This window comes from Protobothrops mucrosquamatus, unplaced genomic scaffold, assembly GCF_001527695.2.
Source record: "Protobothrops mucrosquamatus isolate PMUCROS unplaced genomic scaffold, P.Mucros_1.0 scaffold706, whole genome shotgun sequence".
NCBI lineage: Eukaryota > Metazoa > Chordata > Lepidosauria > Squamata > Viperidae > Protobothrops > Protobothrops mucrosquamatus.
In genome coordinates, this window is record NW_015386987.1 from 257,160 (window position 1) to 269,790 (window position 12,631).

General features: G+C 36.1%; 1 protein-coding gene across 1 annotated transcript in view; it reads right to left on the bottom strand.

The window, feature by feature from the left end:
• The window catches only part of PARPBP (PARP1 binding protein), a 34,805-nt gene that overhangs the window by 3,577 nt on the left and 18,597 nt on the right, over positions 1 to 12,631 (bottom strand). The window contains exons 7-10 of the mRNA XM_015818228.1: positions 7,231 to 7,414; positions 6,282 to 6,448; positions 3,778 to 3,856; positions 800 to 962 (exon numbers count right to left, since the gene is read on the bottom strand). Coding sequence (XP_015673714.1) covers positions 800 to 962; positions 3,778 to 3,856; positions 6,282 to 6,448; positions 7,231 to 7,414 — 593 coding nt within the window. The remainder of the gene's footprint in view (positions 1 to 799; positions 963 to 3,777; positions 3,857 to 6,281; positions 6,449 to 7,230; positions 7,415 to 12,631) is intronic.

Consider the following 12,631-nt stretch of genomic DNA (forward strand, 5'->3'; position numbering starts at 1 on the left):
TGGTGATCTCACCAACTATGTCCTTGTCACTCCTGGACAGCAAATCTTTGTATTTTTTCTGCCCTACAATTGTTGTAGGTCATAGAAAATGCCAGTGTCCCAGACCTTTCTAGAAGTAGCAACAAGGTCTTTGTGGTATACTTTGTCGCTAGAATGTAGCAAACCAAAAATTACTCTAACTTGGTGTTGTTGTTTTTTTACAAAACTTGTCTTTTTTACAAAGATGGCACATTTTGTGCTGCAAAATAGTAGTAAAGATCTAAATTTTCACTCAGATTTAGAACTATGGGTGATTTCAGGACAATATTGATCATACTCATATTACCATTGTAAAGAAAGTATGGGAAATGACCAGGCTGAGCCCGAGGGAGAGGTCAAACGCATCATTAGTCTCAAGTCCCTTCCCACAAGAGATTTAAGGCCAGCCTGCTTTGAATTCCATTGACTCTTATCTACTGCCTATTTGCTCTGACATTAGTAAAATAAAATAAAATAACTAGATAAGTGCATGCTGACTACAAAGAGCTGACAGATTCAGAGGCAACATAACATTGAGTATCAACTGTAAAGGGCACTTGGCAGGGAAAGATTGATCGCCATTATGCCTTGCTCTGGGCTTCCTGTAGCACCTGATTAGCCAATGCAGGTGCTGAGATATGTCAAGTAAATCATTTATTTCTACATTTGTATAGCAATTATTTCATTTATTTGGGGGGTGTTCAGTTAACTGACAGCATATATAGTCATTCTGGTCAATAAATGAGAGGGCAGAGAAGTAGATATCGCTGATTGAATTTACCTGAAGTTGATCTGTCATCCGTATGAGAAGCTGCCGTTTTTTGGAGTGCTGAGTATACATATGTTAGGACTGGAGATGAAACGGAGGGTTGATTCTTTGGCTTGATTATTTGATCATCTTTATAAGTGCAAGCAAACTGAGATCTAATTAAAGGTTGCTTCAACTAAAAAGGAAGTAGATCGATATGAATTATAACGTATAAGTGATGAAGACAAGATTTTTAACCCACTGTGATAGCAATAGCAAAATCCTGGCATTTTTTTTTCTTTTTTTTTAATTTACTTGCTGGAATAATTAATTATATGCCTAAAATTACTATATAATTCCTTGTATTTCACATGAAAAAACAACCACATTAAATGTGTTTTAGAAAGCTGCAACCTTTTTTGTTTTTTTGAAAGGACTCTCATAAGTTCATTAAAAAGAATCTCTTTTCCACTATATGCAAACATAGATGTATATAAATAAACCTCGGTCAGATATAAGCTATGTTCACATATTGCACTAAGTCAAGACTTCTTTAGTCAAGAGTTACTAAATCAGTCACACTTGGCACAACATTTATAAAGCACAATGACTGTATTCATATAACAGACTAACACAAATCCATATTGACATTACGCAGTATCTTGGTGTGATGCATGAACAAAGTCACAGACAAAGGTCTCTTTCAGAAAAAAGCAGGTAGAGCCAAGAAGAAAGGGAGGATCCAGAGAAAGAGACAAATTCATGCAAGTTGAACCACCTTCAACTGGTTCTTTGGTGAGCCATTCTTGATTTAATTCAACAGGCAGGGGGATTAAAAAGATTTAAATATATGTAAAAAATATAGTAAATGTATTTATATTGTATTTTTGTTATTGTTGCAATAAATAATAGATGAACAATGGGTGTAGCTTCTTATGCACCAGCAGCTGAACTAACTAATGTTCACCGAGAGGTTATATTACAGAAGAAGTTAACAAAAATGGAATCTGGGCATTTCTAAGCTGTAATCTTACAGAACCCAATGTTGTAGAAATATGGGAAAGGAGGTTTTCCATTTTATGTTTATTTTGAACCTAAAACACAGGGTGTGTGTGTGTGTGTGTGTGTGTGTGTGTGTGTGTGTGTGTGTGTGTGTGTGTGTGAAGAGAAATACTTCTTTTCACACAGAAGCAAGCTTTTTTTTCCCCTTCCATTTTCTGGCTTTGTTTTTATAACATCCCCCTGCACTACTTGAGGTGGTGAGGAGATATAATCAGGGTAAGGGCAAATGCTCACAAGCTTAGGGGGAAAGGGGATTGATTGTTAGAATAAAATTCAAAGGTACCAATCACTTCTGCTAGGAAACAAAAGGTTCTCAAGCCATTGCAATGTAAAGGCAGGAGAAAAAAATGTAGGATTTTATCTTGGGGCTGGTAATATGTAAGTCATGAAGTGCTGGTTTTCTTTCTTATTAAGGGCTTTTCTAGCATCTTAATAATAATAATAATAATAATAATAATAATAATAATAATAATAATAATAATAATAATAATAATAATAATAATAATAATAATAGTGGTAGTGGTAGTAGTAATAGTAATAGAGTTGGGAGGGACCTTGGAGGTCTTCTAGTCCAACCCCCTGCTCAGGCAGGAAACCCTTAGTTATCCAGTCTCTTAAAAACCTCCAATAAAAACCTTCTGGAGACAGGTTGTTCCACTGATTAATTGTTCTAACTTTCAGGAAATTTCTCCTTAGTTCTAGAGTGCTTTTCTCTTTGATTAGTTTCCATCCACTGCTTCTTGTCCTGCCTTCAGGTGCTTTGGAGAATAGCTTAACTCCCTCTTCTTTGTGGCAACCCCTGAGATATTGGAACACTGCTATCATGTCACCCCTAGTCCTTCTCTACATACATACCCAATTCCAGCAACTGTTCGTTATATGTTTCAGCTTCCAGTCCCCTAATCTTCTTTGTTGCTCTTCTCTGAACTCTTTCTAGAGTCTCAACATCTTTTTTACATCGTGGTGACCAAAACTGAATGCAGTATTCCAAGTGTGGCTTTACCAAGGAATTGTAAAGTGGTATTAACACTTCACGTGATCTTGATTCTATCCCTCTGTTAATGCACCCTAGCACTGTGTTGGCTTTTTTGGCAGCTGCAGCACACTGCTGGCTCATATTTAAGTGATTGTCCACTAGGACTCCGAGATCCCTCTCACAGTTACTAGTACTGAGCAAGGTAGCATCTATACTGTACCTGTGCATTTGGTTTTTCTTGCCTAAATGTAGAACCTTACTTTTTTCACCACTGAATTTTATTTTGTTAGATAGCGCCCAAAGTTCAAATCTGTCAAAATCCTCCTGTATCTTAAGCCTATCTTCTGGAGTGCTGGCTATTCCTACCAGGTTGGTGTCGTCTGCAAATTTGATGAGTTCCCCATAAAAATAAGTATCTTTATGTTTAAACCTCTGGCTGCAAACCTTCTAGTTCAAGTAGGAGAACATTAACAGCAATTCTGCCTTAACATCAATAGGGACTCTCCTGGACAATAGACTTATTTTCACCTAGAGGTGATCTATTCCTACCTTTTAAAAATAAACAAAGCTAGAAAATAGAACAGTAGCATCATCTTTCTAAGTTGGATCAAACAGGATACATGGTCAGATGAGCTAATCCTACTTAATGACAACATTATATTAACATTAATTCTACTTAATGGTAAGATTATATTAACAGAAAATCTTGCAAATTTATCAAAATATATCCCCCCTCCCACTGCTCCGTTTTACACCCAAGAAACTAGGGAGGGTCCCTTCTGAGCTGCATTCCTGCTGTAGGTTAAGTTGCCTTTTATCTGCCCATTCCCTTGGCTGTGTCTCTTCTCTCTATATCTGAAGGTCAGTCCCACATACCGCTACAAGTAGTATGCCAGAATGCATAAACAACGTTTAGATTTCAATAGATGCTTCATCTTGTGGGGGTGGCAAGGGAGGTTTATGGTTAATCTACCTTAATTTTTTCACACACTGCCATTTGAATTCGCTGTCTCAGAGCTTTGGGAGAAGATCCACTGGATTGTGTTGGAGATCTGTATTAATATTTGAACAAAATACAAGCAACTGTAGTAAGCATGAAATATGTTAGTTAGTAGACTTATATGATATACATTTATAGATTTAGAATATCTGTTAATACATTAAACGAAGTACATGACCACAACCCTTATAAAGAAAACTAACCAACCAAAGAATTCTGAAATTCAGAACCTTTGTTTAATCCATTTTTGAGAAAGCCAATTTACTTAGAGAAAGCCAATTTACTTAGATAAACTATAAAATGAAAGATTCTGTAGGTGCTTAACTTCCATATATGCATAGAGACTCCTATATCTATACTGTGACTGATTGGGTCAACTAAAATTTAGAAATCTGGTTATTCCTCCTTATTCTTTCACTTTTTATACTGTTCACAATTCAAATATTTCTCCTATTTTCTGCTACTGAATTAATCTCTTATGGTCATACCTAGGTTCTATATTCAGAAAGGAAGAATCAGTCGCATTATAACTTTGCAGCTAGAATTACCTATCCAAATCTTAGCAATGTAAGACTAATTTTGATAGGTAATTATTTTTAACATTCTGATTATCCTGAGGTCCTAAGTACTGTATCTCATCCAATTTTCCTTTGTAACAGCCATGACAGAATATTGACTGAGAACAGAATTTTGACAGATAGGATTCCAAAAAGCTGATGTTTCTAATGCAGAATAATCCACCATTCTAAAAGTTACAGACCTCTGGATTCATTTGTGACCTTAGCCCTCCATGTATTCTCTTCTAGCTCTCTGCAAACTATTAATTCTGACAAATGCAATCTTTTCCCAATTTTTGGCAGCTACTAAGCAAAGCAAAAATGGGGGGGAGGGAGGAATGGAGTGATCAAAAAGAGAATGAAAGCATGCTGAGCAAGGCTTGTGCAACTCTTTCCAACTTCTTAATATCTGCCTGCTCTGGTCATTGACTGAGAGGGAAGAAAGAGGGGAGGGGTTAGAATTCAGATGGCAACATTCCAAGAGGATCCCAACTTCCTTCCCACTCTCTGGGGAAATGCACTGGAGAAATTTTCAAGATTTTCATACCATTACCTCCATCCTTCTTTTGTTCCCCCCCACACACACACCAAATTTGAGCCCACACAGTTCGGTTTTCAGAAAGTTAGATTAGTGACTGTTAGACATAAATCCAAACCTTCTTATATAATTCTTTCAAACATTCCACTAGACTGGATAGAATAAACAAGGTAAGGAGCCAGAACATAGCTTCTGGGATTTTTTTCCAACAGATTTATCAACAATAGTCACAGAAGACATCTATATTTTCAGTAATATGTTGCATCTGTTTGTGTATGTTTCTGATCTCCCAACTGTCTTGTGTCTGGGTTTTGTGCACACTAGAAAACACAAAGTGGGCAGCATATACAGATAGTTCTTGACTTAAGTCTGGTCATTTAGCAATCATCTGAAGTTACAACAGACCTGAAAGAGGTACTAATGATCCAGTTGTGAATTTCTGATGGCCATCCCCTCCCAGAGTTATATGATCACACTTTGGTGCTCGACAACTGGTCCACACTTATGACCACTTGTAATCATGTAACTGTGATTTGCAGTTTTGCCAGAAACTGGAATTTGCTTCCGGTTTCCAGCAAAAATGCCCCATAGTGAATAATGGGTTTGCTTAATGATGGCAGCATTCGCTTTATGACTGCATTCAGTTAACAATTGTTGCAAGAAGGGTTGTAAAATCAGGTGATGACCTGCTTAATTACCATCATGACTTATGATTGCAATTGCAGGTTGAATTATGATTGTAAGTGGAGGACTACCTGTATTCTGCTCAGGGTCATGTAACTGGAAAAAAAGAGGGGGCTTAGAATAAAGCAGTTAGCAACATTCCAAGCCGCTTGTCGATTGTCTCCTTCATAGAGATGAGTTGGGAGTTATTTTCAGGAAACTTTTTTCCAACAGCCTAAAGCCAGATTTGGCCCTTTTTCAAGCTCAACATTTCTTTTGCTGGCTTTTCCCCAGAAACCAAATTTTTGGTATTCAATTTTTGGAGAGTTATCCTGCTGATGGACAGACAGAAAGAGTAGCAACATACATTCTACATAATTTTTTAATACTCTATAGCAGGGGTGTCAAACTACTAGCCCACAGGCCAGACGCGTTACACAGAAGCTGCGCCCACTCCATTGCCGGCAATGACAAAACTGTCCCGATACGTCGCGCGACGTCACATGATGTCGCGAGTTTGACATGTCTGCTCTATAGGGTTGGAAGAAATAAAAACGAGTGGTAGAACTGAAAAAGTAGAATTATTCACTTTCAGTTCTGGCTTTTATCAGCATCAGCATTACTACATAGTTTCCCAGATATTTTCTGCAAAATAGTTTTCTTCACAAAACAAAGACGGAATCTATCACATTATCATTATCAACATCCTTAGAACTTACTTGAACAATAACATGGTAGAAGGAAATCCAAATTCTTCATCAAATAACAAGAGAGCTTTGTTGCTGAAAGGAGAATGACTAGCTGCTTCATCTAAAACAGCCAATAAGGACTTCACAGTATCTCTGCCACGGTAAATAGTGTCATGGTTTATAGAATGTAGTTTTGGCTAAAAATTAAAATAACTTTATTAGCTATACTCTATGATACGTTTATTAGCTACATTAGAGCACACTGAAGGAGTTTGATCATAGATTTCATATTATCTTACTTCCACCAATCCAATCACATTCACATGATACAATTTTTCTCTTAAACCCTGAACTGAAATATCTGAAATATTATTCATATCTGTTTTGTTTTTTTTCTAATAGTAGGTATGTTTCTGTAGGAAACAATCTAATGCAGATCTATCAAATAAAATTTCCGCATGATAGAAATCTTCATGAATCAACTGGATCCATATAATTCAAGGCAAGTGCATAGAAACAGGGTACAAGAAGCAATAAGGTTTACAGGCTGGTGTCTATACAAGCAAAGAGGCAAAAGACCCTGACATAAGATTCAAGCAAGGCAATAAAATTTTTCCTAGGAACAGTTAGCCAATCATGTCAGGAAGAAATCAGCAGATAAATCACTTAACACAAGATAGGGAAGTCAAAATAAAAATAACCACTGCCAAAATATACTTGGAAGGAAGGGTGGGGAGTAAAAGTAGAACTTCCCAAAGATTAAACTAATTATCAGCACTACATTAGAGAAGAAAGCTTTTTCTTCTTGTAGAAAATATTTGCCCATTTAAAATAAGAACCTTTTAAAAACACATCACCATTTCCAATGTCGTTCAAAGCAATTATTTTCTTCAACTAATGTACAAGAAATAATCAGGGCATTTAGAAAAAAATCTCTGTTATATCAAGCAATTTAGAAGAACAAAAGGAGGCCCCTTACTCGGGCTGGACTGATTCCAGTAGCGCTGGCTGCCACAGCCTCATGCTGAAAACTGATAATATTTTTAATCCTCAAATCCAAATCTTGTACAACTTCCTCTGCTGCTTGACAGAAAGGATCCCTGCTGTTTCGGCCTTTTATCAACTGCATCTTGATTGTTGATAGGATTCGGCCCCCTGCATGTCTGAAAAACAGACCTAGGGTCATTTCCATATTCATTTTGGCACTATCTTAAGATATTTAGTAATTTGAAAACAGAGAATATTCACAGTTAATCAAAATTGCTCAGCAAACAGCTTTGATCTGTTAAGTTGCACAGCATCTTGCAGTGAGATCTTGCCTTTTAATGAAATAATTTGGTATCATGAATTGGGAGATTACGGAAGGAAGAAGTAAGGACAATAGGCTCATACCTTGTTAATGCATTGTTTAAGTAGCAAGGAAAATAGCCTGTTAGGGGTTTTAATTACATTATCATAGATTAGCTCACATTATCCAAATCCTGCTTAACCACTAAGATTTTGAAATCCTCTACCTTGCTACATATTTGTTTCCCATCTACTTAGGAGCATATTAACTTCTTATGAATAGTGTTTTCATAAAGACTGATAAATTGCATTTTAGACAGAATTTCAAGCACCATAATACAAGATAGAAAGACAAAGTTTTCTAACTAATTACTTTCATAGCATAAAATGCACCCTCCTAGAGATATGTAAGTCAGTTTCCCACATTCAATCTAGTGCAATAGAAAGTTGAAGTTACATAAATGGGAGCAAATTTGACTTTAAGTTGGAGTAATTAAAGGCAAAAAGATTTCATCTCCTTTCAATATATTTCTTTGAAATTAGATAGTACATGAATATACTGAATGAAAAAAGCCAACTCTCTTCTCCCACTTGTTAAAGGTGACAGGCTTTTGGCTAGCATATTAGAAATTAGATATGTATTCTGAAAGCTTGTTTCCACATTCTGGAAGTCTTCCTTCCATTAGTCTAAGTCTGATTCAAGTAAGTAAAAAGGTAGCCTCCAGAATGTTAGTATTTTATTCCATTTGTGCTTTTTTATATGGTGAAAAAAATGAACATAAGATATAAAATTGGCCTATTTTCTTTGGAGATAACTATGTATAGATTTTCCTCTGGCTATGTGTTAGCATCTTATAACCTTTACATTGCTTGTTTCAATGAGACTTGTTGCAGACCTGTTTTTCAGACTTTCTTGAACTGTTTCAAATCTGGGCTCATTGTTCCAAGATCTCTATGACTTCATTCTCATTTCGCTGTTTATTGTGAAAGAGGATAAGGTAGTGTACTTGGTCTCTCCAATGTTTTTATTTAGCATACATTTTTATACAGTTTTATAAGTATGACTATGAAGTCCTTAAGAATAGAGAATAAAGTCTGAGTTCAATAAACTGTCTACCAACCCATTTGTAGACTGCATCAGCAAAAGTACACAGGTAGTCCTTGCTTATTGACTATTTTTCAGCACCATTCAAACTTATGATAGTACTGAAAAAAATCTACAGCATATTTACAACCATTTATGGCCTTCACAGCATCCATCAGTCACATAATCATCATTAGTCAGTGCTCACTATCTGGTGTCTGACATGTGATCAGAGCAGATTAATTGGAGAAAAAGGGAACAGATTAATTGGAGAAAAAGGGAACAGATTAATTGGAGAAAAAGGGAACATGATTGCACCAGAGGTGGGAAAGGGCTATGCAAATTAGAGATTGACTACAAAAATCACTTGCTTTTTTTTCTCTCCACCCCCTCCCTGATAGAGCAGAGAAGTTGGAAAGAGATTTCAAAAGAGTATTTTGAGGTGTTTTAACAGAAGATGTCTAGCTAAACCATGGAGATACTGCAGTAGTAGATTCCTATATTGGAAAAGAGATTGGATCTCCAAGTTGCCTTCCAACTCTTATATTTTGTATTCCAAAAATAAGATGGTTATAAAACAATATTAGATTTTTAAAAATCTGTCTTTTGTGTACACAGTACCAGCAGCATCAGTAAGCATATGGACATCACTCTTGGCATCCGCCAGTTTCTTGATCCATCTGACTTTATTTAAAAATATTCACATTTTAAAAATAGGGAGCTAACATTCTGCAAAAGGAACTGATACCTGGGATGATAGGAAGCACCCTGTAGAAATAGATCTAGACAGCATGCTGATTTTATGTGCTTTGTTAACTCATTGTCTTCTTTAGAGCAGCTGTTTTGTATATGGACAACCAACCGTCATTTGCAAGAGCACCTACTATGTGTTTTCCAGATTCCAAACTATGACAACCAAGCCCAAAAAGGATGGGGAGCCCTGATATTCAAAGTAGAAGTCTTTTACTGAGTACCTTTTAATGATTAACTACATTTTTGCACCACATAATCCAATAAAGCAAAGATTTGACATCCTTGCCTTGAACTAATATTCCTGCTGTGAGTAGTTAATGTCTCAATTTTTATTTAATCTTTCTTCCCACAGTCTTCATTTCCAAGAAAAAAGTTCCCATTCCCCATCAGATATTCATAACTCTAGCTGGACCAAAGAAAGGAAAACTTCATTCACTTTTTATACAAAGAAGCCAAGATAAAGTGCTGATCTACTATGTGAGGGATTAGTTTAGGACATCATGCCATGTCTTACTTCATTTTGCATTAAGATATGCTATTAACAGGCTATCCTTCTAATATAGAACTACCTATGATTGCTAAATCCTACCAAGCTCAACAGGATTTGTTCCCAAGTAAGTATGCATTATACCGTGGCTGGAGACTGCTTTTATTAAGTGTTGAAATACTTTACCCAGTGTATTAAATGTGCTGCTTGTACATTACATGAATGATTTAATCTGAAAAAAAAAAGATTCCAAGGAGTTAACATTTGGGATTTTTTCAATTCTTCCTCTCATCTGTGCCATTTTAAGTTAAAATGCAAGTATCAGAGGAGAATGCTCCAAAATGATATTTATGTTTCTGATCCAGCCTTGGATGGGAATGATATATAGGAGCAATTCAATCCAGTTGTTCAGAGTTCCAACCGGTGTAGCTATTATCCATCAAAGCAGGAAATAACCAAGTGTGGCATTTCACCACTCAATTCAAAACAGAGGGAAAAGAAAGGAGAGAAGGAAGTAAAAAAAGACTTATTCTTTCCTGGGAAAGCAGCTCCTCCGAAAGTCAGATCAGTTTTTCAATTGCTGGATGCAAAAAAACGAACACCCCCCCCATCATAAGATAACTTTCAGAGATCAGTTATTTTAAAGCTTGTACTAGGAATACATTATTTAATAGAGATGTGACAAGATTCCCTAGATAACAAAACAGTTTAATGTTTGGAGTCATTTTTAATTCCCCCCCCTTGTTTGTACCAAGTCTATATAATATTCTTTTTTCTTCACTGAATTAAAAATGACAATTGTATGTTTACTGTAGTCAAAAGTTAAAATAAACAGGGATTCAGGAGAAATTCTACAATGGCCTTGTAGAAGATACAGGGAATCACCAAACTAATCCAGTCTTTGAAGAATAAAAATGCTCACTAGCTTTTGGCATACACATTTTATTTACGTGTTTGAGAGAAAAGTAATAATTTTACATATGTCAGATTTTCTTTAGCATGAAGACTTTCCCGAGGAAAATTTCATAGATCTTTAATTAATTCAATAATTGCCTTTTAAATAATATTATGCTGTAGATTTATATTCTTTAATTTGTTCAACCCAAGGTGGCCATATGGTCCTATGACCACTAAGGTTATCTCATACAGGGAAGCTGTCCAAAAATAATACAAATAAATCCCAAAATGCTTCATTCATATTTCAATCTGAATATTTCTTCTTGCAGTGTGGTAGTTCTATTTCAATTAAAAGCATATAGCTTTTTTTTAATTTGAATTGGGTAAGAGAAAAATCCATGTACCCTTCTTTCCAACCACTTTTTGTGGGTACCAATCCCTCTCAACTGCTGCAAAACTTCAAGAAATAATGAAAAGAGCTGAAAAGGTATGAAAGGCTGTTTTTAATCAATATAAAAAAGTAAATAAGGGTTATAATGTGTTTATTAGCCTACTTTTTGCTTGAGATATCTCTCCCTGTCCTCTTGTCCTTCTGATTCACATTTCAGGTGTATTCTGTGTGACTCCTACATGACCCTCAAGCCTCCACAAAGGAACTGTGCATCCATGAAAAGAATGTTTTTTTTAGAATTTACAATTTATCATTGCTTTATTTCCTTGAAAGAAATTAAAGGATAATCCAGTAGACACAATTGTTATATATATATATAAAAAAAAGGATAATCCAGTAGACACAATTGTTTTTATATATATAAAAAAAGAACAGTAAACTACAATCCTATAAACTACAGGTGTCTGGCTTGCCTATTTGTAGACTACTGATTTATGATTTATGAAGAACCCCACATTTTTTTTACTGACAAGTAGGTAATCACTCAGTAAATGGATAGCAAGGGAAACAGTTGCTTCTGTACTATAGTACTATGATTACAATTGCTGAATGAGGAAGAAGTAGCTTTGCTATTTCTCTTACCTCACTTTGTCCTTTCTTGCAGCCAGGACAGGACAGTTTCTAGATAGCCTTCTCTCTATGTAGTCTCTTTCTATAATTCAAGAGGGCTATACATATGACTACTCAAATGCTGCATAATTATAACTTTATGACACATTTAATCCATTTTCAGTCCAAACCCACATTATGTCTTTTGAACTTTAAATTAAAAAACTATATTTTTCAAAGATCCTGGAGCACTGGGGAACTACCGGAGGACTGGAAAAGAGCTGATGTAGTTCCCATCTTCAAAAAAGGAAAAAAAATGGACCCAGGAAATTACAGACCTATCAGCCTGACCTCAATACCTGGGAAGATTCTGGAAAAGATAATCAAACAACGAATCAGCAAACACCTAGAGGCAAACAAAGTCATTACTAAAAGCCAACACGGGTTTGTCAAAAACAGATCATGCCAGACAAATCTTATTGCATTCTTTAACCAAGTGACAAAATTAGTGGATCACAGGAATGCTGTGGATATAATTTACTTGGACTTCAGTAAGGCATTTGATAAAGTAGATCACAACCTACTACTTAATAAGATAGAAAAATGTGGGTTAGACAGCATCACCACCAGATGGATCGGTAGCTGGCTGACCGGCCGTACTCAGCGTGTGGTCCTCAATGGAACCACATCTACATGGAGGGAAGTGTGTAGTGGGGTGCCCCAGGGCTCTGTTCTGGGCCCAGTGCTCTTCAACATCTTCATCAACGATTTGGACGAGGGGATAGATGGGGAAATCATCAAATTTGCAGATGACACCAAGCTGGCAGGAATAGCCAACACTCCAGAAGACAGGCTTAGGATACAGGAGGATC